General features: G+C 42.0%; 1 protein-coding gene across 1 annotated transcript; it reads right to left on the bottom strand.

Moving 5' to 3' along the window:
• Positions 1-113: 113 nt before the first annotated feature.
• On the bottom strand, positions 114-26,483 carry LOC124263471 (acetoacetyl-CoA synthetase-like; the record flags this gene model as incomplete). Its single annotated transcript, XM_046698121.1, has 16 exons — positions 114-368; positions 1,019-1,224; positions 2,383-2,441; positions 3,395-3,464; positions 3,794-3,919; positions 4,458-4,571; positions 5,075-5,197; positions 6,530-6,719; positions 7,857-7,937; positions 10,482-10,644; positions 11,372-11,450; positions 17,658-17,772; positions 18,570-18,667; positions 19,620-19,723; positions 20,888-20,903; positions 26,366-26,483. Coding segments are annotated over 16 exons (1,800 nt in total), but the record flags the coding sequence as incomplete, so codon positions are not given.
• Positions 26,484-27,993: the final 1,510 nt, after the last annotated feature.

Here is a 27,993-nt window from a genome sequence, read left to right as displayed (position 1 = left end):
CTAACTAGGCTTAAAATGACATGGGCAGGAAGTTGGCTTGCACACTGGACATATAATTGTCTTCCAATGTCTTGTGGCATTTGGGCATGTGTTACCATTTGTTGTTGTTACTATTTTCGCATCCACAGAAATGTAGAGACAAAATCTTTGGTTAAAAGATGTTAAACAAATAAGACCCTAAAGATTATTTCAGACAATCGACAACTGTTGAATTCATATTAATGAAACTTCTAGAAGTTCAGCAGCTCTGGAATGCTGTAGTAGAGGTCGATGGAGTTTGGGTTGGCGAGGGCACCACGTTGGGGGACGTCCAGACCAGAGATGGCACGTTTTACGGCTATCTCAACCTTCTTGCCAGAGATGGTGTACTGAAGTGACACAGGGAAACATGAACACCACATTGTAAAGTATGCATATAGGTTAGAAGAAAAGGGATGAGTATGGTTTTACAAAGCTGTTAGCAATATTCCAGCAATATCATAGCGGGGGACACCAGAAATGGGCTTCAGACAATGTGGGAACCAAACCCTGGCCTTCAGCATGACAAACGAACGCTTTAACCACTAGGCTACCCCATTGCCCTAGAAGAGAAGGAAAGTTATCTTCTGTTTCTAAAAATAGTTTAGAAAAATCACAGTCAAATTTGACATTAAAATCTTGGACAAGTACCCGGATATATATATATATATATATATATATATATAGGGTGAGCAAACTGGGTCCACATCTTTTGTTTGAGGTTTGGTGGTGAGCATGACAGCACTGGAATCAGGCTTACTCTAGCTATATCATGAAGAAATGCTGTCATGGCCATACAAACAATCGAGTCTATTATTATTGTATTCTCTCATGACAAGCAAAGATTACTGGAAAACCCTTCGGCCCTGGAATACCAAAACAATATATACAAGAAACTCTGGGAAATCATTCTGTCATGAGGTGTATGAGTCCTGAATAGTACAGATTCAAAAGAAATAGAAATAGTTCTGAGGAATGTCTTTAGACAATCTTTACTCACAGGAATATCGTCAATGGGCAGAATAATGGAAGGCACATGTCTGGCAGACAGATACATCCTGATGGAGGTCTTGATGCTGCCAACAACCTCCTTGCTGAACTCGCTCCCTGGCGCCATCTTGAGAAAGAGGACAACTCTCTCTTCCATCCTGTCTCTGCTACGCTGGGCAACACACACACTGTCCTGAATCTCCTTGAAGGCTTCCACTGGAAGAAGAAAACATCATTATTTAGACTTTAGACTTTAGGCCCTAGCTAAACTCTTCTGTCTCTTGTTACTTCAGTCAAACTTGAATGAAATCTAGACCTTTAATTAATTAAATTACAAATGAATTTCTTTAAATTCAGAATGGTCTTTTAAAATGGTGGGCACATAGTTTCAAATTTGCATGGGTCCTTATGTACAGGGGTGGAAATAACCCATTGCCCGACGTCTGAGTCCAGTGTTTTTTTCTGTCGGGCAAGCAAATTCGTATATCACACTGTCCCGGAGTCCAGTTGACTTTCCAATGTTAATTATGTTGTTTATTTAAAAAGATCAACAAGAAAACGGCCGGTATTGTGGAAAAATTATCAGAGCAAGTGATTTCACTTGTGCCACTGTACCAGAGTACACTAGCAATTTTAAAGTTATTTTCACCCCTGATGTAATAGATTTAAGGTGGAGACTTATTGTGACAATAAGGTGCAGTTTATCAAACTTTGCAACTTGCACATTATATTCCACGGCTAGTTACTTATTGTCTTTTTTTCATGTAATGAGTCTGAAAAGGCATCACTTCTATGATGCATGACTGAAATCACTGGCAAAAGTTTAGCCACCTTAAACACGCTTTTAGCAATATTCCAGAAACAAGGCATATGGGGACACACAGAAATGGGCTACATAATCAGACATTGTGGTGTAGTGTGGGAATCGAAGTGGAAGGTCGGTTCGGATTGATGCGCCATACCAGCTTTAACCACTAGGCTACCCCACGCCCCCTTCTAGGCATAATGGCACAATCATATGATGTAAGAATATTAATCAGAAATGCATCATTTGGCAATCTCAGTCAGCCACACTCTAAACCACTTAAGTCCTGACAGTCAACTGAACACATTCTTACAGCAAACCAAAGACATATGTAAATATTTTCAAACACTAAAACCCAATTTCACATGACACTACATAATCAGACATTGTGACCACCTGCTACCCACAAGCTCCAACAAACAAACTTGACTGGTCGATGCAGTCAGCAATACTCCAGTTAATGAATAACACTGCCTGCAAATAATCAATCTCTTTGCAAATGAAAAGCCCATGGTGCAACCTCAAGTACTGAACAGAAACAGAAGAATTTCAAAGGTGACAAGGCTTACCTATGTTGTATATTTCTGCACTGCCGAATCTTACACCGTTTGGATTCAGGGTGCCATCACTGCAATATACACAATTCAACAGTCACCTAACTATAAAATATCCAACTCAAATTACTGCAAACATAAAACATATATATAGGATTAGACACAGACTCAGTATTTCTTAGAGTGAGTGAGTTTAGTTTTATGCCGCTTTTAGCAATATTCCAGTAATATCATGGCAGGGGACACCAGAAATGGGTTTCACACAGTGTACCCATGTGGGGAATCAAACCTGGATCTTTAAGCAAATTCTGATAAATAAGGAAATATCTAATTGAACTTGGAATAATAACTGTCAATTGCTGCATACTTGTTGCCAGGAATTGACCTTGAGCATGTCAAGCTAAATGTCTGGAACATTATTACATCAAAGTGAAACTCTGTAGAGTGAAATGTGGTCCTTAGACCACGGAACATTCCAATGCCTTGGGAAGCAGACTAAACAAGGATCATGATCATATTAGCGGGGTATTCAAACCATGGTCAGAAGATCCTCATAAAGTCAAGGGACACAGCTCTGGACAGCAAATCACTGTGGGTAATGAGTAAAACAAACATGATGTAGATGTTGCCTATTCTGTCCATCCCGCCATCAGCCACACACCTACCAGTTCACAAACCACACATCCACTCCCTCACGACCCACCCGTCCATTTTCAACCCACACACCCACCCGCTCACAGCCTCAACCCCAACATACCTACCCTCTCACATCCGAAATACCTACCCCCCTCACACCCACCCCCTCACACCTACCCCTCAGCCCTCACCCATCCACAGCACACACACCCATCCCCTCACACCTCACCCATCCACAGCACACACCTACCCCCTCACACACCCCCACCCCTCACCTACCCCTCAGCCCCCATCCATCCACAGCCTACACACCTACCCCTCACACTCCACACACATATACCCCTCACACACCCCACACCTACCCCCACCCCTACGCACACCCCACACCTACCTCCTCCCTAGCATCACCACACCTCCAGTGTGAGAGTTGATAGAACAGAAGTCCCCATGAGCCCACACACCTGCAAAGTGAAATACATTCACATCAGTACCAATGCCTCTACTGCTACAGAGGAAAACAAACAACCATTTACAATGAGGGTACCGGTACACATGCTCTTTAGCTTGACAGAAATCCTGTCTTAAGACGAGATGCTATCACTGGAACACTTGTACTTTCATGGCCATGTCTCATGTAAATCCATGTCAAATTGTAAAATTAACGAAGGTTGAGCAGACACAGTAAACAAATCGAGACATGGGGTTTTTCCCAACTACTACTATTTCTGTTAGCTAGTTTGTTTTAAGCCACTTCTTAACCATCTAGAATTATATCAACATCTTAACTCACCTGGAAACTTGTCAAAGTACGCTTTCTTGTATTTGAGGTTGTCTGTGTCATGCCAGAAATATACTGGCATGGAAGGGAATGGAGTGAGACACACCAGCTCTCCACTGTCGTCAAACACCTGTTTACCTGGAGAAGATCAACAGGGGAGTACAGGTACATGTCAACTCTTACAGATAGCCACCCATCTAACTTGTGCAGAACAGGCGTACTCAATGCCCTAACATAATAAGCAGATAAGTAATCACAATACCAATCGTTTGATACTGAAAACATTCTGATATAATGACTTGTGCTTATTCTGATCAGACTGTGGTCAATGCAAAGTTCGCTTCAACAATGTTATTTTTCACAATAAAATCCACAGCCAAAGCCCAAGGCAAATTTGTTAAGCATTTATTAACCAAAATTTGCTGAAAATTCAATGCTTATTTCAGGCTTGACAACTCAGATTACAAATGCTCAGGTTATATTTGCCCATGCAACAGACATGGGAAATAAGATCAATTTGCTCAAGAATTCCAAAGACACATTGGGGAGATTATGGAGTCCAAGAGCAACATTTGGAGCCAAAGGGGAAAGTTTGGAACCTCAGATGAAAGGTTGGGGCCCAAGGGAAATGCTTGTTGCCCCAGGAAAAAGGGGCGATAAGTTCACAGCCCCCTACCGTCTTCTGTCCAGCTGACCATGTTACACCCCAGCATCAGGGACTGGATCTCCCCACGGTAAACCGGCACCGTCCAGTTCTGTCCCATGAAGCAGGCTATGATGTCGGTACCACCTGCAATAGAGGAGGATATGAGGGATTTCTTCAACTGTGTTGCAGGTCACTCACGAATACAGTTTTTGTGTGCCACAGGGAACAAAAGAATGTTTAGGTGTGCCGTAGGGTACTCATGATTATGATTACAGGTGCCACAATCACTCACACATATGTGTAGGTGTGGCCGTTTGAATTAAGTGTGCCTAACAAGAAGAATACTTCATTCAACTAATGTTTTTCTTTGTTTCTAAATGCAGAACTGTGTTATATTCTAGCTATGTGAAGGCTGACTGTAAATAATATTGCCCGAACCATCATGACCAACTCACAGCATTACACAGCATCAGTCACCAATCAACAGGAACTACTGGGGACCAATTCTAACACAGAATCCCCTTGGCGTCTTATCCCATGACCATGGTTGGAATATTTACCAAGGGGACACAACTCTACATAAGCTATTGCAACACTTGATGGCTGGACAACCCATGGCCCCTCCCCCACCGACTAGAAGACCTCACCTGTGATGGAGCCCAGGAGCAGGTCACTTTTGATGTCCCTGTATACATAATCATAGGACTGGGGCTTGAGCGGGGAGCCTGTCGACAGGATCATCTTCAATGTCGTCAGCTTGTGGGTCTGACCTGGTTAGAAATAGACAATTGACAATCAACTAAGGCATGATTTTTACAATTCTTTATATTAAAATAGCCAGTATGGCTTTACTCAGGTTTTAGCTATCATGGCACTGAACACCAGAAATGGGCATGACACATTGTACCGAGATGGGGAATTGAACCCGGCCCTTTGGTGTGATGAGTGAGCACTTTAGCCAGAAGGCTACTTCATCTCTATTGTTAGGGAAAATGAAGTAAGTGCGTGAATAAATTTCAATGTACATTCATATTTGCCACAAAGAAACTATTAGAAAATATGAGATCAACCATTGTTCTGTTGATAATGTACTCTCAGCTCCCTGAGGAGTATACAAACAAACATGATGCCAGTATCAGATACTTGTTTCTCTCCAAAAACATGCCCATATGACGAGTGGAAACTTTAAGTAACTAGTCCTCTTATATATGTAGTCACGTATGCAAAAGACAAAAAACATTTCGGTCAGTTTTATTCAGCTCCAATTTGTAGGAAACTGAAGCACTGAGAACAGAGTTTAGAATCATAGTCCTCAAATACTTCTTGTCTATGAAGACCATAGTTGGAAATTTACCTGTCTTCAACACAATATAGCAGTCTTGGGCTGGTGGTCAAGCATGAATTTCGGAGGCTGATTACCATAGTAACATCATGCCAAGGTGTGGATTTAAAAGGTAATTACTACCTGAAGTACTGGAAATTGCTAAAAGCAAACGTGGCAGCGGCCATTATATATATCATATATAACAGCTCTTTACTAACGCCAAGACAGGACAATAGATAAAGACCCATTTTGAGGAATAACCCCTTGCTTCATGAGCATATCTATATTCTTGGTGTAAGCCAGCTGGTGCCAAATCGAGGGACCAGCCTATAGATAGATGCTGGAGAACGTCTGCTTGGAGAGGAATGATTGATGATTTACGGGGTGGAATAAACACTCTCGCTCCTTTGCGATTGTTCACATACGCGATGAAGCCAGTTTGTGGTTGTTGGTGGACTTACTGCCTTTGGCCGCGGCCATTTTGCATTAATCAGCAGCCGATGCGCCAGATAACGTCCTTGACCTTGCAACAGAACTGAGCCAGTAACCACAGCGGAGTGATAAGCATCGATTGAGCTTGTGAACGACCTAGTTTTCTGGTAAATCATGTAAACCCTGATCCCAGAAGACATGCATTAACAATCTGGTGAAGCACCTACCCAAAATACAAACCAAATATTCTTAATATTTCACAAGGGGTGCTTGATTTTTCACATTATAACTTAACGTAAGCATAATCTTTTTGAGGGAGATCTTCTTTCAATGGTGAAATTGTTACCTGGTTTGACATCCTTCTCCTCCAGCACAGACAACCACTTAGCTCCAGTTCCCAGGACAGTGATGCCTATCTGATCCACCAGGTCCCACAGGACGTTGGGGTGGGGCACCAGTGGTGAGCCGTCATACAGAACAATGGCTGCCCCGACGGCCAGGACAGAGACCAACCAGTTCCACATCATCCAACCAGCCTGCAGACAATCACAGTATTAGTACATCTTCAGTACTGAGGCAGTGACCATTAGTGCTGGAGTGATTGATCGAATAATTGGTCAATTGATTGATCTCGCTTGCATCAGTGATTATCGATGGACTAATCGATATGCATAAGATTTGAAACAACAAATTGAACTTTCGTATGTTTCTTATTGTTATGCTTGTTAAATCAAGACAGGAAACGGCATCACTTGTTATGACTCGTAAAACTGCAATGTAAACATCATACTTGAGCGAGAGTCAACAGGAAGTATGCTCATGATTGTAGTATTATGTTAGGATTGTGTGCATTATAGCCCACATGAGTTTTGTGGTAGAGGTTTATGATTACAATTGGCTACTTATCAATTATTGATCAATTACTCTGCTCCGATTATCGATCGGCAACTTGTGAGAAATAACCAGCCCTTGTGTCCATGAGAGAGAGTCACAATATCACAGACACAGCTGGTTGGTGCAGTTCTACAGCAGTGTCCGCATGAGATGGCCACAGAGTAAAGAGCGATAATACTGAATGTGTATCATTCACATACTCAGTGCAGTCATACTGGGGTCTTCCAAAACTACTGAGCCCTACACAGGCATGTGACAAATACTGTTATCCAGCCTCATGTAAGAATGTCGAGTTTTGATTGGTTCACTTGACTCTGATAAAATACCATGTACACCCGTCACGATCCGCGATCAGAGAGTACAATAGTCATATTATCCCGCCACGTCTCGGTGACCATGCGAAGTGAGAAAAGTGTGCATCGCCAAGCCTTTAGTAACGTGTGTTGCATTGAGGTCAATCGATCAGCTGTTGTCAACATGGCATCTCACATAAATAAAAACAAGTCGATTCGATGCGTATTGTTTTCTTTTGATTTAGTAAAAACATTCGGCTAAATAAATGCGTTATCAAGGGACTGATAAAACCCCGTATTTCCCTCGACACGCGATGTGATAACTTTTTACGAGGGACTGATAATGAAAGAACGATTTCCTCGACAACGATGCCTGAAATTCAACTTATAAAGTCATTCCACAATGAAAGAATGTTGTTTTACGCAGCAATCAACATGCCTGAAATTCAATCCTCCCCATTATAGCACTCTTCATGGGGAACTTACTGTTGTGTAGTAGAGCATGATGTCATCTCGTGTCATGTCACTCTGAATACAGTGCTCTTCTAAATGTTTTAACAAGGTGCCCTGCACAAAAAAGAAAAATCAAAACCTGTATACCAGAATATGAAATTTATAGTATATGACAAAAAACTGCAAGTATATAATCAAATCTTAGTTATCAATAATTTTCAGAGATCTAATCAGATATTTTTTTTATCTCAATATATTTACCTGCAATGGATTACATTGCTGCTAAAACTCAAGGTTATTCACTGACGTTGACATTTTGATTTTACCGACATCAAATGCAATCTGTTTTTGCTGAACGATCCTAACATGTCAATACTCCCATATGTCATCTTGACAGAGCTGTGGGAACAACCATTGAAACAAATATGAATTCACAGCCAATCTCCATGGTATGCTGAACGTTTTCCCTTTCTTGGATTTCCTTTTTGCAAGGCACTGTGTCAGGCCTACCAAAGAAAACACCCACTGAGCAGAAAAACGCAGAAAAACCCACACTAATCGTGCAAATAGCAACATAAACATAATACCTCGCTACTGAAACAGTAAAAATGGCAACTTTAAATCGATGATACGGGATAAAAAAAACGAGGAGCCTGCAACTTCGATTTTGCGCATGCACACATGGAAGAGGAAGTCTCCACCGCATGTTGACATTTTCCAGCTTGGACAAAAGTTACATTCCCTTTTTGAAGTATTTCTGTTGTGTTATTTGGCATTTATCATCATCATACTTGTGTGCACACTTGTTAAGTTTACTATCCATTCGTACGAAATGATTGACAGAAATTATTTCGACATATTCAATACATTTTCTATGCGAGGCGATTCAAGGTTGCTCGGAAATTTGAAAGAATCGCAGATCGTAATGAGCATGCACGGCAGAGGACAAAGTTCGTTGTTGCAAAAATGTTGCAGTTTCATAGTCTTTCGTTGCTGTTTATACTGTTTCAGTAGCGAGGTAATATGTTTATGTTGCTATTTACACGGTTAATGTGAGCTTTTCCGCGTTTTTCTGCACAGAGGTTAAGTTCTTTGGTAGGCCTGTGTGTGGCACCGATCAGCTAACAAAGCAATTCTTTGTAATTATGTTTCCACCAATTAAAAAAATAGGCCAAGCAGACTACCATGAACTGATTGATAATGAAAGATAATGGGGTTTGTGTCACATTATTTCATGGAACAATGTCACTGATTTCCTACTGTTGTCTACATTTAATTGTGTGTTATTATTTCATAAGCTGTCTGTGAAGTTATTATTGTTTTCACATTTATTTTTAAGAATAACTAGATTTTACATATATACCTCTATTAACATGAAAAATATTTAAGGCAAATCTTAGTTCAAGGCATACATAGCTAACTTCCATTTGCAGACATTGATCTTTTGTCCATATTTGGAGGAAGCTGACTGTAGTTACCTCCCTTTGATGAATAGCATCACTCAATACTGATTAACCAGCATTAATAAGCCACGTGTTGCAGTAAACTGACATGAGTATCTGCAAGATCAGGATACTGTTATGGTCCATTTTTTCATCTGGCAATTAATTAACTACCAGTGTTTGGGGGAATTTGACTGCTCAATCGTGCAAATGTTTCTGCATTTATGTTTTCATATACAAACAGGATACTAGGTAACATTCAAAAGCAGAATATCGTTTTCTGAATGGCTGATAACAGAATGAGTACGACTACAACTTTTGACATGTTTTTAGTAAGAATAGAACTACAGTCAAATCCCGATGAGTTGAATCGCTGGGGACCAAGTAATAAATTCGACTTATCGATGTATTCGAGACATAGGTATATCTATGAGGGTAGAAAAAAAAGATGATCCAGTCCTAATTCCTCCGCCTAAGCATTTATTTATCTAATGATTTCCATATCACTAATAGGGCCACCTTATCAGTCCAGTCTGATTAGCACAGACAGTGATTTCCGTAAAATCACTAATCTGCCTTTTGAACTCACCCGTCAATGGCGGAAAGGTGTGAGCCGAGCTGGTTTGTTAATTGGATCAGTTTGCTACACCAATCAACTTCTCATTGACTGACTTCGGCTTATGTATCCAAGATTGCTGTTGTTTGAATCTCATGGGACCAAATTTCCTTCTCTAGTCATTGTGTGTATTTATAAGACGAATTCGTGTAACCGGTATTCAAATGATGACAACTAGAACAGGGAATGGTCGGGACCGACAGGTACTTCGAGTTATGCATAATATTCGAGACACCGGCATTCGACTCATCGGGATTTGACTGTATTTGACATTTCAGGAATTAAAGAAGCCTAAACTGGTTTGCATACTGTATAAATACTCCTAAACCTCCATAAATGCAAAAACATAATACAATAAAATATCTTGAAGAATACACGTCAACAGTAATAGGTTCACAGACAGCTCATTTAGTTACTAACATCCAAGCAACCACAGAGAACAATTACAGGGAAATTCAACACGTCTCATTCATTTACCACTTTGCTAATCTGGAATCTGGAATCTGACTTAAGAGCTGGCAGACCATGTCACAAGTAAGGGACATAACTCCGGCTCCTGGTCAGAGACTCAAGCCTCAAGACTTCCCTAAGCCAAATGACATGTTGCTTACCCCCAGCTGAGTGGACCATACACTTGGGTGCTCCGGTGGTCCCAGAAGAGTACATGATAAACAGGGGGTGGTTGAAGGGCACCTGCTCGAACTCCAGCTGGGGAATAGCACCATCCTCCTTCCCATCGTTCAAGAAATCTTCCAACAGGCACCTGTTGAAGAGTCAATGTTTATAAATAAGTACAGATGTACTGGTAAAATAGATTATTGAAAGAAATACACATGGATTTATCAATCAAAATGTTTCTGAACATCTGTATCATTTCTTGTCAGTATGAAATTTCTTAATTTAAACTGATTGACTGACTGACTGACTTTGGTTTTACGCTGCTTTTAGCAATATTCCAGCAACATCACGGCGGGGGACACCAGAAATTCTTAATTTAAAGCAGCTGTATAAAGTAAAAGCAGCTGTATAGAGTAAAGTAAAGTATAAAGTCATTTCAGAAACGGTCAGATTAACAAATGAATCTGAGATCCACATGTATGACCTTTCCAGTTCCTTTTCATCATTTTATGGTCCAGCTGACAATATCAACATATTGTGAAATGAAAAATATTTAACAAACATAACAGCATTTGCCTACCCTATGTTCCTGAAATATTTGCCTCCCAAATACTGGGTGGGTGAGCTGGTGACATTGTATCCAAGACTATTGCACTTATACAGGAATGTAGTGCTGTGCTGTTTAACATCATGTTCATTGCTGGTCTTAAACTGCTAGACCACTGAAGTATCATTCCGCAGTTGAACATGGATAAACAACACCATACAGACTCCAAAAATGATTTGGCTGATAATCTATTTGAGGCTACAGCGCTAGCTGAGATGAAATAGAGGGACCTCTATATGAACTGGATACTGTGAAACTTACTTACCCATTAGGAATGTGTGATAGGTCACATTGTGCTTCTGCCACAAAAGGAATGATGACAACTCTCTCCAGATCTGGTAAACCTGAAATTAAGACAGCACTTAACTTACTTTCTGAAAATCAAGTAAAGCATGTCAACAGCCTGGAATTCCTTGAAGAAAACATCACTGAGAAAGCCTTGTAGAATATCCCTTTTGTCATGAGTTGTTAAACACACTGACTGAATTTTAGTTGCTTATGAACTCTGTCTGTGTGAATATCATATCTGTCACAACACTGCCACAGTTCATGCACTAGTGCTGCAGAAAATTACTGATTGCCCTAACAAAATGTAATTTTTCAAGTAAAAGTGAAATCTTTATACTTATCCTGACTCATGATCTTTTGCTTATCTCCCTTTCCTATGCGATTGGTAGTGGAACACTTGAATCCTTTGAAGTTCCCGAAGCAAACGTACATCTTTGCAAGGTAAAAATACACTCACCCACGAGTTACCTCCCTTTTCCCACGGATATATCTACTGTGAAATCCGAAGTGTTTCCAGCGGGAGGTTGGGAGGGCTTGACCTCACGAGTCAGGATATGTATAAAAGTATCAATTTTACTTGAAAAATTACATTTTATTTCTTATCCTGACTCATGATCTTTTGCTTATAGAATCCTGCGGATTGGTGGTGGGTCAGGCCACTTCCTGGATTCATCAGCTGTCCTTAGATACGTCCTGTATCCCCCCATGGGAACTGTGTAACGGCATTTCCGTGATCCTATTCTTCCAACTTCCGTTATAACTCAGGGGACCACTTTCTTGTCTTACTTCAATCTCAGACAAGTTGAATCATGTTGATTCATGTGGCTTCAGATATACTAGTATCTTCTTATCACTAGATATCTATAACAACCAATAGATTATGATAAGATCTTTATCATAAATGAGTTGCGACCCCTTAATGTACTGGTAAGATCCTTACCCGTACAGGGTCTTTAATCACTCATGCTAGTTTGTCTTAGACTGTGCACATGGACTTTTAAACTAATACTTTTCCTTAGTAAAAGTTATCAACAAGTCAACATGATAAAGGGTGAGATTTTCCAACTCAGCGCCTTTGTGGAACCACTAGTTGCTGTGCTACAGCGAGAGGCCCAAATTGATGAATGCCTGAGACGTCTTCGGTGGCTATGTCTCGGAAGTAGTGGTTGGCAAACACCGTATCCGACTTCCAAAAGCAGCCCTTTCATAATTGCTGTTATAGAGCAATTTCCGTGCAGAGCCAATGTTGACGCCAGTGCTCTGACTTCGTGTGCTTTTGGAGGTTCTAGTCCTGCTGCTTTGTAGGCTCTCAATATGACAGCTCTCATCCAGAATGATATTGTCATTCTTGAGACTTCTGCTGATGTCTCTGTAGATGATAATGCGGGATGAACAGGCAGATTGAAATCCTTGTTTTAGTCTTTGTAGATAATGGGATGAACAGGGCTCTGACCGCACACAAGGATAGGTCCTGCATATCCTCTGGTCCGAGGATTGTGGATAGCGCTGGTACATGGAACTGTCTATCTGGCTGACCAGGTAGTTGGTTCTTGGCAATAAAATCCCATCTAAGTCCTACATGTACTGCAGCACGTTGCCCCGTGTCAAATCTAGTTCGAGCAAAGTTCAGCATGTATCTCTGATATTCGAGCTGCCGTGGCTAGTGCAAGCAGGAACAGAGTCTTCTGTGTCAGCAGCTCGAGGGTAGTCTGATCTAGAGGTTTGTAGGCATCACTCATGAGATGACGTAGAATTACATTCAGATCCCAGGCCGGAGCTCTGAATTTCTTTTGCTGGTCCTCCAGTTTAAAAGATCTCAGCAGAGCAAGTAATTCTGGTACTTTCGTCAACTTGATGCCTGTCTTCATGGTGATCACTGTACTGAGGCAGCGAGGTACGTGGATAATGTCGAACCTTTCAGATGTCTAGTATGTCTAAGATGACATAGGTATTCCGCCACTTGAGGATGAGTAGCTTTCATAGCAATGAAGCCTTTCTGCCTTGCATAAGTCTCAAACTTCAGCCACTTGTCATCTTACAGATTACGAGTGGATCTGCGTAACGCTAACGTTACTGCCTTGGCTGCTCTGGCGGAGTATCCTCTCTTCTTCAAACTTGTTTTGATACGGTCCACACAGCGTAGCTGGAACAGTACTGGGTTCCGTGGACTTGCTTGGTGTGCGGATGTATGAGTAGGTTCGGCCAATCTGGCAACTTGATTGTTGGACTTCGAGAGATCCTCTACTAGGTCTAGGAACCATACTCTCGCTGGCCAATAGAAGTAGCGACCAGTCAGTTAATAGCGCTGTGTCTGTTTGATCTTCAACAGTACTTTTCAGTAGTAATCCGAAGGTGGAAAGCAGCGTAAAGTGTTGAGTCACTGTAGAGTTGTGGACCATCAGCATTTTGTTGCTCAGCGAGCTCGACCTTAGTTGTAGGTGTTGATCACAGCTTTCATCTCCAGCAGATTGATGTGAAGATGCTGCTCTATTTTGGACCACCTCCTGATGCAACTTGATTGTTGAGATCGCGCAAGCCTTGTATCAAAGCATCGCGTAGAGATGTGTGTCGAAGTCCGGCTCTTGTAAATAGGTCCCTCCAATAAGCGTTGACCTGTGACTCCAACCAAAGTAGGTACCTCTTGAGATTGTCTGGCAGCAAGATAGGGTCGACGCTGTTGAGATGCTTTGTCAGGAACCGTCGCAGCGGTCTTAGTTGTAAGCTTCCTGTGCGAGTCAAGTCTTTGAGTTGACTGGCATTTTGGTGAACCTGAAAGCTGTCGTCCAGGTAGAAGGCATTGCGTAGACCTCGATGATGTAGGTATGCGACTATAGGCTTGGTTACTCGTGTGAATAGCCAAGGGGCCGAAGATATTCCAAACGGTAGGACGTTCCATTGGAAGTACTGCCCTCTGAATAGGAATCGCAGATACTTTCTTGATTCCGGATGTATGGGGATGTGTAGATATGCATCCTGAAGGTCTATGCTGGCCATGTAATCTGATGGACGGACGAGCAGTCTGAGTTGAGGTAGGTGGATCATTCTGAACCTGTCTGGTTTCAGTAGATAGTCTTTGTTGAATTTGCACATGTTGTTAATCAATCTGAACTTCTCTTTGGAGTTCTTCTTGGGTACTGGAAAAATTGGGGAGTAGAAGCCTGGCGTGAGATGATGCTGATCTATTATCTCTACCGCATCCTTCATAAGTAGTGAGTTGATGGCTTCTTTTAACTTGTCTGCCTGCTCCTCTGCATAGACCATCGGGCTGAGGGTTAGCAGAGGTGTGGCCTTCTCGTAGTACTTGGGAGACGTAGTCGTCCTCTAGTATTCCCCAATTTTTCCAGTACCTTTGTAGACGTCCACCCTATGTTGATCGTTTTACAGGAACGGCTGGGGGTGGAAGACTCCAGTGCGGCCTCTCCCCGAGTTCCCTCTGTAATTTCTGGATGGGTGACGAAAGGAACCTTTCCCGCCTCTGAAGCTAGAGTACTTCTTCTCCTTAGCCTTCTGGATGCCGGAATATTTGGACTTACTGTTGTACTTCTGGGAAGTATGACGAACGACGTTAGCCAGAGTATCTATAGACTTTATCATCATGACTTCTCTTGAATCATGAGTAGCTTCCTTAGCTGCATCGTCTATCTCTCCTCCAAAGATAGTAGGCGCCTCCAACAGAGCTCTAAGCAGCGGTTGGGTGAATCTGTCACTCCATGAACAAGATGCCAGTAGACCTTGTCTGCGCAAATATTGATGCCAAATGGTCCGATAAAAAGTATTGGTCCTTCTTCTGAGTGAGCAGAGCCTATAATAGCATTCTATCTTCTTCCGAACTTGGGTTCTGAAACTTATTAATCAATGCTTCATTGATAGCTCTGGACCTGGCCAAAATGAAGAAGGATCTCCTTGTAGCAGTATTAAGTTCGGATAACTTTTTATCTTCCACTTTGTATATCTTGTTCCGAGAGTTGTTGACTAACTTCAAGTTATCATCTTATTCCGGCGCCTTCATAAAGGGATCCATATGATGTAAAGGGGCATCTCTTCACATCAAAAGATGGCAGATGCTGATTTTGGAACTTGGTAGCTTTCTCGAAAGCTGTGTGAAGGTTGGAAGGTACCTTGGATATAGGTTCAATCGGAGGGATAGTTACCGAGTCAAAGTCGTCATTACGCATCTTATAAGTGTAGACTTCATCTATATCCTTAGAAGGAGACTCCAAGTTCAAACCATTGGCTATCCAAGCTGTAACCTCTGAGTCCGGGAAGACGAAGTCTGCTTGTTCATCAGTTATCTCTCGATCGGTAAAGTTATGCCTCCGCGAATCATCCTTCTGCGAACATGTATCACTTCTCGAACCTCCATCATCCTTTTGCGAACCTCCATCTGTAGATTCCTCCCTTCGCGAACGTTTATCTGTAGATTCCTCCCTTTGCGAACGTCTATCTTGAGAGTCCTCTCTTCGCGAACCTCTATCTCTGGATACATCTCTTTGCAAACCTCTGTGACCTGAGCCTTCTCATCGCGAACCTCTGTGACCTGATGAGTGACTTAGCGAATGTCTGTGAGAGATATAAGATCTCGATCTAGAGCGGCTAGGTGTAGGAAATGGATCCTCAGATGTTCTCGAATGTTGAGGGTTCGCAGATGTTGAAGAGTGAGTAGGCTTCTCATGTCTTCTATCCTCCTCCAAGATGACTGAGTGGTCAGACTGTGAAGACCTTCGCAAAGGTGTACATTCGCCAACATATTCTTGAGACGTAGATCTCTGAGGAGTAGGTTCGCGCAGGTCCGTTGGTTCGCGCACGTTGTCAGCAGATGAGTGGTTCCGTCGAACCTTCGCCTCTTCCTCTAACCTATGTTCCATTATGGCCATCATCTGGTGGTGAATTGCCTCATAATTTCACCCGGATCAAGTTCTGCGTTGATTGAAGCTGCTGCGGTTCGCGAACGCTGATGAGTTGTGTGCGTCAACTTCACTCCGTTGTAAGTGGTAGTTCGTCAAACAGCTGACCTGCTGTGGCAGTTGCAGGAGAGGATCTAGTAGTCGTGGAAGTCGATTGAGTCGATGATCTAGGCGGTACTTCAGGTAGAAGTAACGAGGGATCATCAAAAACGTCTACTTCGTGAGGTATAATCTCTTTGTTGAAGGATTTCTGATGCGTTGACTTACTAGGCTGCGTAGATTTAACCTCCGATCTGGAAACAGATGCTCTCTTCTGCGACGTAGAAGAAGTCGACGTCTTTTTCTTACTTTGAGCCGGTGTCAACTGCGTTGTAGCCGATCTCTTTATATATAATGGTGTATATAGGACTCCAGTGCTCGCCCAACCATCCGCTTGGGCGAAAAGGGAGAGTGACAAGTAAGGCTGGTCACATGACTGTTTACGCAGGAAAAGGGAGGTAACTCGTGGGTGAGTGTATTTTTATGTCCGCTTCGGGAACTTTAAAGGATTCAAGTGTTCCACTACCATTCGCATAGGAAAGATATAAGCAAAAGATCGTGAGTCAGGAAAAGAAAAAATTATGCAACTGCACAAAACTCTCTAAATACACAGCTATATTAACTCCTGTCATTACTTGATGCCAAATGCACACCAAATATGGAATCTGACTGCATTAGAGAAGAGATCAATCTGTTTATATCTGACTAATTCTATTCTTTCATGGTTGGTGAAATGTGTTTTGTACAGTGTACTACTTATTTTGTTGCCTGTGGGAGTAAAACATGTACTGTTGAACATAGGACTAAGTTTCTGATATATAAGGGAGGCTACTCTGTATTGTGTGGACACGGCTAACTATGTGACAAAACAACATATCAAGCTTATATAATAACAGCATGTTGTCAAGGTCTACACAGAAGTGAAAGGCTTCATAGGATAGTCAATGCGATCTGTCACGATAAAATGACATATAATTTGGGCTTAAATTATTGCTCCTATGTAATAAAACTTGAAGAAAGATTTTCACCACAAGGGCATGAAGTATATATTCAGGAATATTTAATAACACGAGCTTGTTGTAAGCAGTGAAAACACAGGTGCACTGACTTTGTTGATTCATGTCATCATATTGTAACTGCTCATGATGTCAATCACAGGATTGTCTGGTCCAGAACATTTACACATCATTGCCATACATCCAAATCTTGTGGAGTGTGGTGTTATACACACGCACACACAACAGTTACACTTAGGTCAAGTAAAGAATAACACTGTTGCTGATTTTGCATCTAAACAAAGGAAATAAAAACAAAAGATACCTCGGACAACCTGCTGTAACTTTTCCAAATGGTTGTGCATTCTGCCATTGTAGTTGACAGCATTCACACTGAATATCAACTTGGGACGTATTTGACAAAACCTCTCCAACACACCCTGAAAAGGTATAAACAGACTGATCATCATGACAACCACTAGCATCAGGACGTGTTATATCATCCAGTTTCAAAACATGAAGATCAAAGGAAATAGCTTTTTTGAAAGGACATCTTTTTTAACAGAGAGTAGCAGTCATGATTTCGCCCCATTTTGAGTATCAACCTGTGAACTTCTGGGTTAGAATTGGTCTTCAGTATGACATGTTTGTCGTAAGAGGCCACTATCATACATGATAGTTTTATTTAACAATTGTCCTTTTATCAAAAGTATACTTCATGTATCTACCAGCATTGATATACTGTGCATCTTATCACATTTATAATTTCACAAATTCCCTTAACACATACACAAGTCTAGCTTAGATATGTGACACAATGTCAAAATCAGCTCACCAGTTATATTACATTCTAGAGAATTTCTGTTGAAAGCTACAGTTAACAGCAATGGCAATGTTGACATCATTAACACATACGCATTGGCAGATTCCCCCCCTTTGAAAATAACTTAATACCACGTTGAAGCTTTTTGCGCTGAGGTGGAGCCAATGGGGTTCGAACCCCTGAACCCCTTTCATGTTGAATGGATTTTAACGGCTGCACTCAACAATGTTCAAGCTGTAATGACGGAGGTCAGTAAATCCACAAACCTAAACCAAGTCAATGAAGCCTGAACACCCAATCCCCGTGAGTGAAACTTCTTACAACAAGCATGTGTTGCTGAAGATCAAAGTTTAACCCAATCAAGACACAGTTCAATAATGTGACATCCCTTAGGTCGTGAGGGTATCTACTTACCACTACACCAAAGTCAGGTGATGTTGAGCTCCATATTGCTCCAATACTTGCTGCTGCTAACATCACCTCCACAGCCTCGATACAGTTGGGAATGTAACCTACGGCAAAGACATACCTAACGTACATCAGGGTAAGCATGATCACAGGAATACCTACAACTTGCTTCACAGACAAACAAAGCTGGCGGGGTGCGCTTTTAGTCCAACAACAATCCCAGCACATCACATCAACACAGCATATCAACATACAGATGGGGCTTAGGGAGCAGCCTAGCGGTTGAAGAATTCGCTCCTGGTGGGTTTGATTGACCACGTGGGTACAATGTGTGAAGCACATTTCTGGTGTCCCCTGGGGACTACAGACTTCTTTTTCAAACCAATTTCTCAATGCTAATGAAACCTAACAGAGATGCAAACATGAAACATTTACCAATCCAGCAAAATAACACAAGATGCTGACCTAAAAAGCCAGAAATTGTAGCCTTCAACTAGAAAAAAACTGTCAGTCCCGCTGCCAACTTACCTGGGAGCCATTCTCCAAAGTGACTGAAAACAAGGACAGTCATAGGTCTGTGGTAAAGTACGGGAGTCACGATCACATGAGCACTTCAATCGATGTGTGCCTATACAAGTGGAATGTGCCCTGTCCCTGACTATGTGGTGGCGTGTGGTCCTGTGCACAGAGTGCAGGTCACGAATCAGTTGAGGTTAAGCAACGTCTAGCTCGGACAGTCCTTGGATGGGTGACCGTGTTTGACAGCTTGACTCCTGAGAGTTTCTAGGACTTCCGTCCTGCCCAACAACGAAGCACATGTGATACATGTGGTCTCACCTTAGGCATGTGAGTTTGTTAAAAATTGCCTCTGTTCACCCAGCAGAAAATGGGTACCCGGTTGGATAAAGTCATGCGACTATAACCTTCTAGCGCCTAACAGGCAGCTTGGGTTATCCGGGGTAATAATAATCAGGGTGTTAGCGCTTTGAGCATGCTTTGTTGCGTGGAGATTAGCGCATTATAAGACTTCTCATTATTATTATTATTATGTCTTACCTACAACTCGATCACCAGACTTCACGCCCATCTTCTTCATGGCTGATGCATACAGCCCTACAGATTTCCTCAGGTCCTTGTACGTCCTCTTTATCACCTCAGATCTTCCTCACTCCTACAACAAAATATGAACTCCATAAAATGTTTCTCTGGCACACAAATGAGAGAAGCAGGACATTTTATTAATTCAACATAGGAAAAAAAGGGAATCTGTGACAAGTGAAAATCTGCAAGGACTGGCATAACACCAACTCTGCATTTCAGTTTATGATTGTACACATCTAAAATTAATCACATCAAAACATCAATGTCAAGATAAGTATGCCTATCAATATTAACTTCCGGCATGCAGATGTCAAATCAGGTGATCAAATCAGGGGACGTTATCACACAGTTTACATGATGCAGAAATGAGAGTTAAGTACACATAAATGTACAGAAATAGATGCACCCACAATAATATGTTGCATGCATGCAAATAGTGTTCATTATACCAATGTCTTCAAAAGAATATAAAGATCCTATAATTAAAGTCAGGGGGTGAAAAATACCATTGCCTGACGCCCAGGTCGGTCAAGTTAATATCCAAATTAAACTTAAACAGTGCCAAACTACTGAAATGTTTTGATATTAGTAAAAACCTAAATATTTTTTATATTTGTATACTTATCCTGCACTACTTGCTTCCTGCACTTATTGCTTACGACTCGAAACGTGGCTCTGCCAGACGATTGATGTTGAAAGCGTAGACTGTGATCACTTCCTGGTCTCTGTAAACATCCGCTCATGACGCGATCACGGAAGGTGACGCCAGCCACCTCAGATTATGCCGTAAGAAGAATCCCACAGAGAACACAAAGAGGGGAGGTAGCTGAAAGCGCAGGGTGGGCCCTTATCATAAGTAGTGCAGGATAAGTATACAAATATAAAAAATATTTAGACTTTACTAAATTTTTAACTTATCCTGCACTACTTGCTTCCTGCACATTTATCGGACAGGCAGGATGGAGGGCGTGTCATCTGTGGGGATCTCCTAGCAAGGTACACAAAGACAGCTTGGTCAATGTTATCAAGTGCGCCTCGGTGGTGGAAAACCGTCGTCGCACCTAGATTGGACAGTGAGTGACGATCAGGCAGTGGTAATACACATATAAGACACGGAGTCTTAAATGGAATATACCAGACGATTTTTAAAGCGTTATTAGCTTTAGGGAAATGTAGTAAAAAGCAGTGACTCGGGTTAACCCAAGCGTTACTCCTTAACTGACACACCCAGTTGTTCTCCTGGAACAACTCTTTTCCATATCGTCGTCGGGCGCGTTGCCTTGGGAAGAAAAAGCATGGTGGAAGCTATCCTCTTGTTGCACCTGGCAGAATAGTCAACAGACAGTGACTATCTCTCAGTGGTAATTCGCGATATAAGACATGTAGACTTAAATGGAAAAAGACCACGCCGATTTTTAAAGCGAGATTAGCTTTAGGAAATGCAGTAAAAGCATTGACTTGAGTTTTTCAAGTGTTGCTCCTTAACTGACACACCCAGTTGTTTCCCTCGAACAACTCTTTTCCCCACACGGCAACATCATGCCTCATGTGGAAGAAATATCATGAATGAAGACACCTTCATGGAATCTGGAAGACACCAGGTCGATAGAGACCTCAGATCAGTGGTCATTCCCACATATAAGCCTTGGCGTAGGCTTAAATGGAAAAGGCCAATCTCGATTTTAAAGTGTTATTAGCTTTAGGAATGCAGTAAGAAGCATGGACCTGAGTCTATCCAAGTGTTACTCCTTAACTGACATACCCAGTTGTTTTGCTCAAAACAACTCATTCCCCACACGACATCGTCGTGCTTCAGTGCGAACAACAATGTAGGATGTGATATCCTTCGGGGATTGTTGAAGTGCTGGTCTGGCACCAATGGCCCGAAGCGTTGGACACATATGGTGTGGCTACTGATTGGCGGAGACTGTGTCCGACTTCTAGAAACACTCTTGCATTATCAATGCCACTGTACAGTAACAGTGAAGCGCCATAGTAGAGGCGAATGTGCGAAGTACTGGAGGTTGGCGTAGATGTAGGGGAAACCAGACCAGCCGCATGATACGCATGAATAAAGGAAGTCCGTATCCACAAAACACTCGTGGTTTTGCTTACATGCCTCTGACGGCTTGAGTTCGCTTAATGTACAAACTGAGTACACCAGCTGAACACAAGAGGAACACAGGAACGTCTTCACGTCGACAACAGACGATAAGGGCGAAATAGAGAACCGTCTATCATTTCGCCCTAGCCGGCAACTGGTGTGTAGTGATGAAATCCCCATAAAATACCCAGAGGTACAGAACCATGACTGTGTCGTTCAAACTGGATCCAATTAACACCAAGCGCACCAAACACATGACCCTTGTCGCTAACGCTGTGCAAGTCGAAGTCAAGTTGTCGATGTCAAGTTGTTAATTCTTGATTGGGATGAAAACATTTGGAAGCAAGACTGGAGGACAGGAAAGGCTTAAGCCATCCGCTGCCCAGGTTGACCATCCGGAGACAGAGACACATAAACCGGTATCTCTTTGTGTAGCATTCAGTCTGTGAAAGCGACTCTGTCAGACCCCGATATAGCGTCCGCTAAGATGTACCTGCAACCAGGAATATGCTGAGTTCTCAGACAGACATGGGTGTCGGCTATTCCTGGAGAACAGACGGAACTTCTGGAAACAGTAACCCGGTCAAACCCTTGTTAAATCACACAACAATCAGTTGCCCGGGAGACAATGCGCCCAGTGACAGATAGCGAGGAACACTGCCTGGAGCTCCAAACTGCTGATTGATCTCATGACCGAAACCCTGAGATTATCAGATATAGTCGAGGGGCCCCTCAATTCTGCATGGAGGTGCCGACCTAAACGTAGGTAGTTCGGAACTCGCTCAGTCAAGGGGACTGCAGCTATGACATCTATGGGCGAGTCCACTACAAGAAAAAAAATACATAGAGGGCTGCCACTGCCAGCACGGTGTGTCTTTATAAATCAATACGACAAGTAAAACTATTGTGACACTTTACATAATTATTACATATAAATAATTATGAAAGTTAATGGTTACTAAACCATTATTAAATATAATTATTTGAATACAGGATTACACCTGACTAATTGTTTTAATATGAACAATTCAAACAAACTTGCGTACCTGTAATTAGGGAAATTACATAGAGGGCTGCCACTGCCAGCATGGTGTGTGCCGGGCACATGGCACATGCAGCTTTTATATCACCTGAGTGCACAGACTGCAGGAGCAGCATGTGCCAGAGCCCAGGATGTACCTGCCGGCAGCCAGCTCATCTGTATGGCAAGCTGTTAGGGACAAAAATTGTAAAATGTGCCAGGGGTGCTGTGCTGTACATTGTATGAACAGTTGAACCTTGGACACTGAGGTAAGGGAGGCAGGAGACCGACACGTTGACGAATGTCCGCCTGTCATTCCCCGGGTGGACATCGGTCCGAACAACACACATGGGATGAGGGTCTAAAACCTGCTGTACCTGCCGGATTCCGAATGAGGATCCTGTCTGCTTGAAAGAGGCTTCAAATGTACGTAACTGTGTGTGATGGTACAAGGTCTGAAACTTCCTCGTTGACAAGTCAACCCAGCTAATTAGCCCAGCTAGTAAAAAGACTTATGGTGAAAAACGGCTGCTGTCCGTATGCAAATTACGTCATATGGTGGAGAGCACGTGTGAAATCACCAAATTATCAATGTTGCTGCATTATGATATGAGTTAATAACCATGGAGCTGTTGAAGTAAAAGCGCAGGTACTCCCGGTCGAAAGTAAACATCGGAACCAGGCACATCGTTGAGGCAGAGCTATGGGGAGGCGGAACACATGTTTCCAGATGTCGTGACGTATGGACCCCAAGAAATAACCAATTACAGCAGAAACGCAGTAGTCACCAATGTACGGGTGTTTGGATAATACAAGGGCCTCTGGAGGACAGAGTGTCCAGTCGTGTGGATCTTGAGCTTCATTTGCCCCTGCTTCCGTCACCCTTGAAGGGGACGTAGCTACGTTCATATCCTCCAATGTCGATATGAGACTTGTCACCACGTCTCCAACCACGGATAGGAGCCTGATTCCAAGCCTGCCTGACAGTGTGGTGCCGAGGCAAGAGTAGGTACTGGATTCATGTGATGAGGGATGTTGGACTTGCTGGAAGGCCGTCAACGCTATCTCCCTCTGAATAAAGTCTCACACTGTTCGATAGACGTCCTTGAACTCGTTATTAGATATGGTAGTCAAGGACTAGGGTTGGCCAGATAGATTCCACTAAAACTTTGAATCCCAACCGGAAAAGGGGAGAGAAAGCCTTGACCTAAAAAAACACATGCATTGGCGAGATCTGCCCGTAAGTGTTCGCCAAGGACAGTGAGGACCATCCACTACCAAGCCATCATAGAAGAGAGGTGACGATCCTGTACGGATTCATCTCAGGTCAGGTCTGGAGAGACAGTGTTAATAGCCGAAGTTAAGTTTGAGAACTGTCAAGCGCTTAATTTCTTGACAAGGGATTGCTTAAATGCCACACCCGGCCTTAGGCGCCATAATAGTTGAAGTCTCCGAGGGCAAGATGTGTTCGTCTCCCGACGTAGGGGCCATCGGAGACAGTGGTGTAACCAACAGCTGCTGAACCCTTGACGATGTTGGAGGTGTTGACGCAGTATGTTAACACCAGAGGCACTGAATATAGTGGAGGCGTCATCCAGCTGGTAGCGCTGTACAAGAGCTAGATCTAGTAGAGGCGCCATAAAGCTGGTAGCGCTGTACAGGCGCTAGATCTAGTAGAGGCGTCATACAGCTTGTAGCTGTACAGGCGCTAGATCTAGTAGAGGCCCCATACAGCTGGTAGCGTCATACAGGTGCTAGATTTAGTAGAGGCGCCATACAGCTGGTTGTGCCGTACAGGCGCTGCAGTCCCTGCTAACTAGGCCAAGTGTGGAATGGATGTCGAAACATCCAGTGACTGCTGAGTGTGCGGCGCATGGATCTTAGGCGTCAGGAGTATGACGCCTGCCATGGAAACTCTGAAAACAGCAACCTGGAGAATGAATACGGAGTGCCAGACGCCCTAGAGTTAGTGGACATCAGTGGTGTGGCAAGTATCTGGGTGCTTGCCACAGGCGACGTTGGTGTTGGACCTGGCGCTTCATAGACAGAAAAAAGGTGTTAAGATGATATATTAAGAAAGCGCAACAAGCACATGCATTCATGTGAAAAAACGGGGAAAAACACGGAAAAGTGCAATTCAAACAGTATGAATGAAGGCACTTATGAGATACCCCGCCTTACAAACTATACAGCGTGTGCTGTATAGAAACTGCAACATATTAGAAACCCCCAGCAAACACACGGTGAAAAACATTACAATAGTAATGAGGAACACACAGGTAAACAGCATAATTGAGAACAAACGTCTCACAAATACTGACAAAGACTGAAGACAAGAATTAAGGCTTAATATAAGATAATAGTATAACAAATAAGCATGAGCCATGAACAAGCCGCTACGAATACATCAAAGCCACGTCTTCTGAATGGCGAAGTGTCCGATAATAATAATGAAAAATATTGTGTTTAACACAAACACCATCACTACAAAAAAGAAACAACCTCGTCTCACCTGAAAAAATTATGTATTTTGATGATGAAATAAAAATGCAATTGTTACCAACTAACTTCTGTGTTTTATTTCCTAGCGTATTCTTAGAACGACTTGCATTGTACTTCTTCAATTGCCATTTGCAATGTCGAGATCTACAAACTAATTGTCAAAAATGAGGTCACAATCTATTTACTGTAACATATTGACATCTAATTGATATGACCCTAATTTGCATGTTCAGACTAGATTGAGTAACTTATTGGTTTGATATTACTATCGTACAGGCGCACAGTAATTTGTGACCATTAAAAAGAGACAAGGACCGATGAAGTCAATCTATTATCAAATGTCTGTTAGTTGAGAGATGGGTAATTTCAACTAAGTTACATTCTAAATTAACTATTTTATTCAAAATGAATCCTGAAAAAAGACTTGTAAGCGGCTTTTTGAAAATTACAGATGTAGTCATTGTATAGTAGATTGGTGTTTTATTGATTAAAAACTGTGCAGAATTGTTTTAGCTGTACTGTTGTTTACAATTGATAAAGATTATTTGCAAAAGAAACCAAATTGTTAATTGTAGTCAAGTGAAATTGATATTTGGTCAAGCGGATTTTGAAAGTTCAAAGTGTAGTTTTGAAAAAACTTTCAACCCCTGATAGTAATTATCTAATCTTAGACATATCTACACTATACCGTTTTATTACTTCAGTGAGTGAGTTGGGTTTTACACCGCTTTTAGCAATATTCCAGCAATATCATGGTGGGGAACACCACAAATAGACTTCACATATTGTGCCAATGAAGGGAATCAAAACCGGGGCCTTGGCGAGACAAGCGAACGCTTGAACCACTAGGCTACCCCACCGCCCAATATTATTTGAGAGGATCCAATGGCCCTGGAATGTATTTGTGGAGTCTCCTATATTTTCCAAATTTATGGCATATTTTGCTGCTTGCCATGTTCTGGTATTAAGGAAGATTATTTCAAGTTCACATCACAACACATACACCTGCATGTCAACTTAATTCTCTGTTGCCTGGCACATTACGTTAAACACAGAATATAACTCAAGCCAAACCTGCAGCATAGATAGCCACTCTGTCATCATTGTACTGCAGTAGATTCTCTGCATAGTTCAGTCTGGCTCCGTGAAACCATTCCGGCACCTCTGCTATGTTCTTGGAGGTATCTACCACCTGCAAACACATTCAAACACACTGATACCCATCTTAATGTTCCTTGAAACTCTGGGTGTGTTTGCCGTTTTAGAAATGACCCACAGAGATATCCAACCTTGTGTACTGCACACTAGCGGTTGTGACAACACTGCAAGAGCCTGAAGAATGTTAGCTCCAAGGCTGTTTACACCCGGTCACAAGTTGGGATCGATCCAGGCACCTTTCACTTACTAGCACGGTGCCTTCGACAGCTTGCCCACCTAGGCCCTACTTGCAAGATTTATGCTTTGCAGCAATGCTTCCTTTATCAAGAAAATGTTTTTCAAAGGTATATATCAGGGTTTTGCAATATGTCAGTTCATTGAGTTCAATAACATCTGAAACACAGATCTCTGTAAGAATGACACTACATAAGGAAGAAATTGACACTTGTGTGTGTTTACTTATCGTAAACAATGGGAACAAATTATGTGTATACAATTAATATTTTTTCTTTTCAAAATGTATGATTTCTACAATACGACATTACACATAATATTTATTACCTATATCATGGTAATGTCAGTATTTATGTCAATAGCATTAACCTATACACCAGTAATTATCTTTAAATAGAAGAAGAAGAAGAAGAAGAAGAGCTTTATTCAGTATTTATGGCCACATGACCAAAAGTACAATTCAATAAGCAAAATATAGCACATGGTCAGGAGAACAATTTACAATTTATACAGGTAAATATAGTTTAAGATAAATTGCAATATTTTTTAGGAGTTTTACATTCTTTGTTGCAAGCAGCTGGGTAAACTTTGATCTGGTTGGAGATATAATATAAAAGTCAGGAATGTACAAAGAGCGTTGTTGTGAATAAAATGGACATACGAGTAAGAAATGATACTCATCTTGTATCAAATTACAATTACATTTATCACATTTAATGGAATCACCAACACATACATCACTACACCAGCACAACACTACACCAACACATACAACACTACACCCGCACAACACTACACCAACACATACGTCACTACACCAGCTCAACACTACACCAACACATACAACACTACACCCTCACAAAACTACACCAATGCATACATCACTACACCAGCACAACACTACACCTATGCATACATCACTACACCAGCACAACACTACACCAATGCATACTTCACTAAACCAGCACAACACTACACCAACACATACATCACTACACCTATGCAAACATCACTACACCCTCACAAAACTACACCAATGCATACATCACTACACCAGCACAACACTACAGCAATACATACATAACTACACCCACATAAAACTACACCAATGCATACTTCACTGCACCTGCACAACACTACACCAATGCATACATCACTACACCCGTACAACACTATACCAGCACACCACTACACCAATGCATACATCACTACACCAGCACACAACTACACCAATGCATACATCACTACTCAAGCACACAACTACACCAATGCATACATCACTACTCAAGCACACCACTACACCAATACAT

This window comes from Haliotis rubra, unplaced genomic scaffold (genome assembly GCF_003918875.1).
Source record: "Haliotis rubra isolate DU_JTF1 unplaced genomic scaffold, ASM391887v1 Scf885, whole genome shotgun sequence".
NCBI lineage: Eukaryota > Metazoa > Mollusca > Gastropoda > Lepetellida > Haliotidae > Haliotis > Haliotis rubra.
This window is presented reverse-complemented; position numbering and strand designations above follow the sequence as displayed.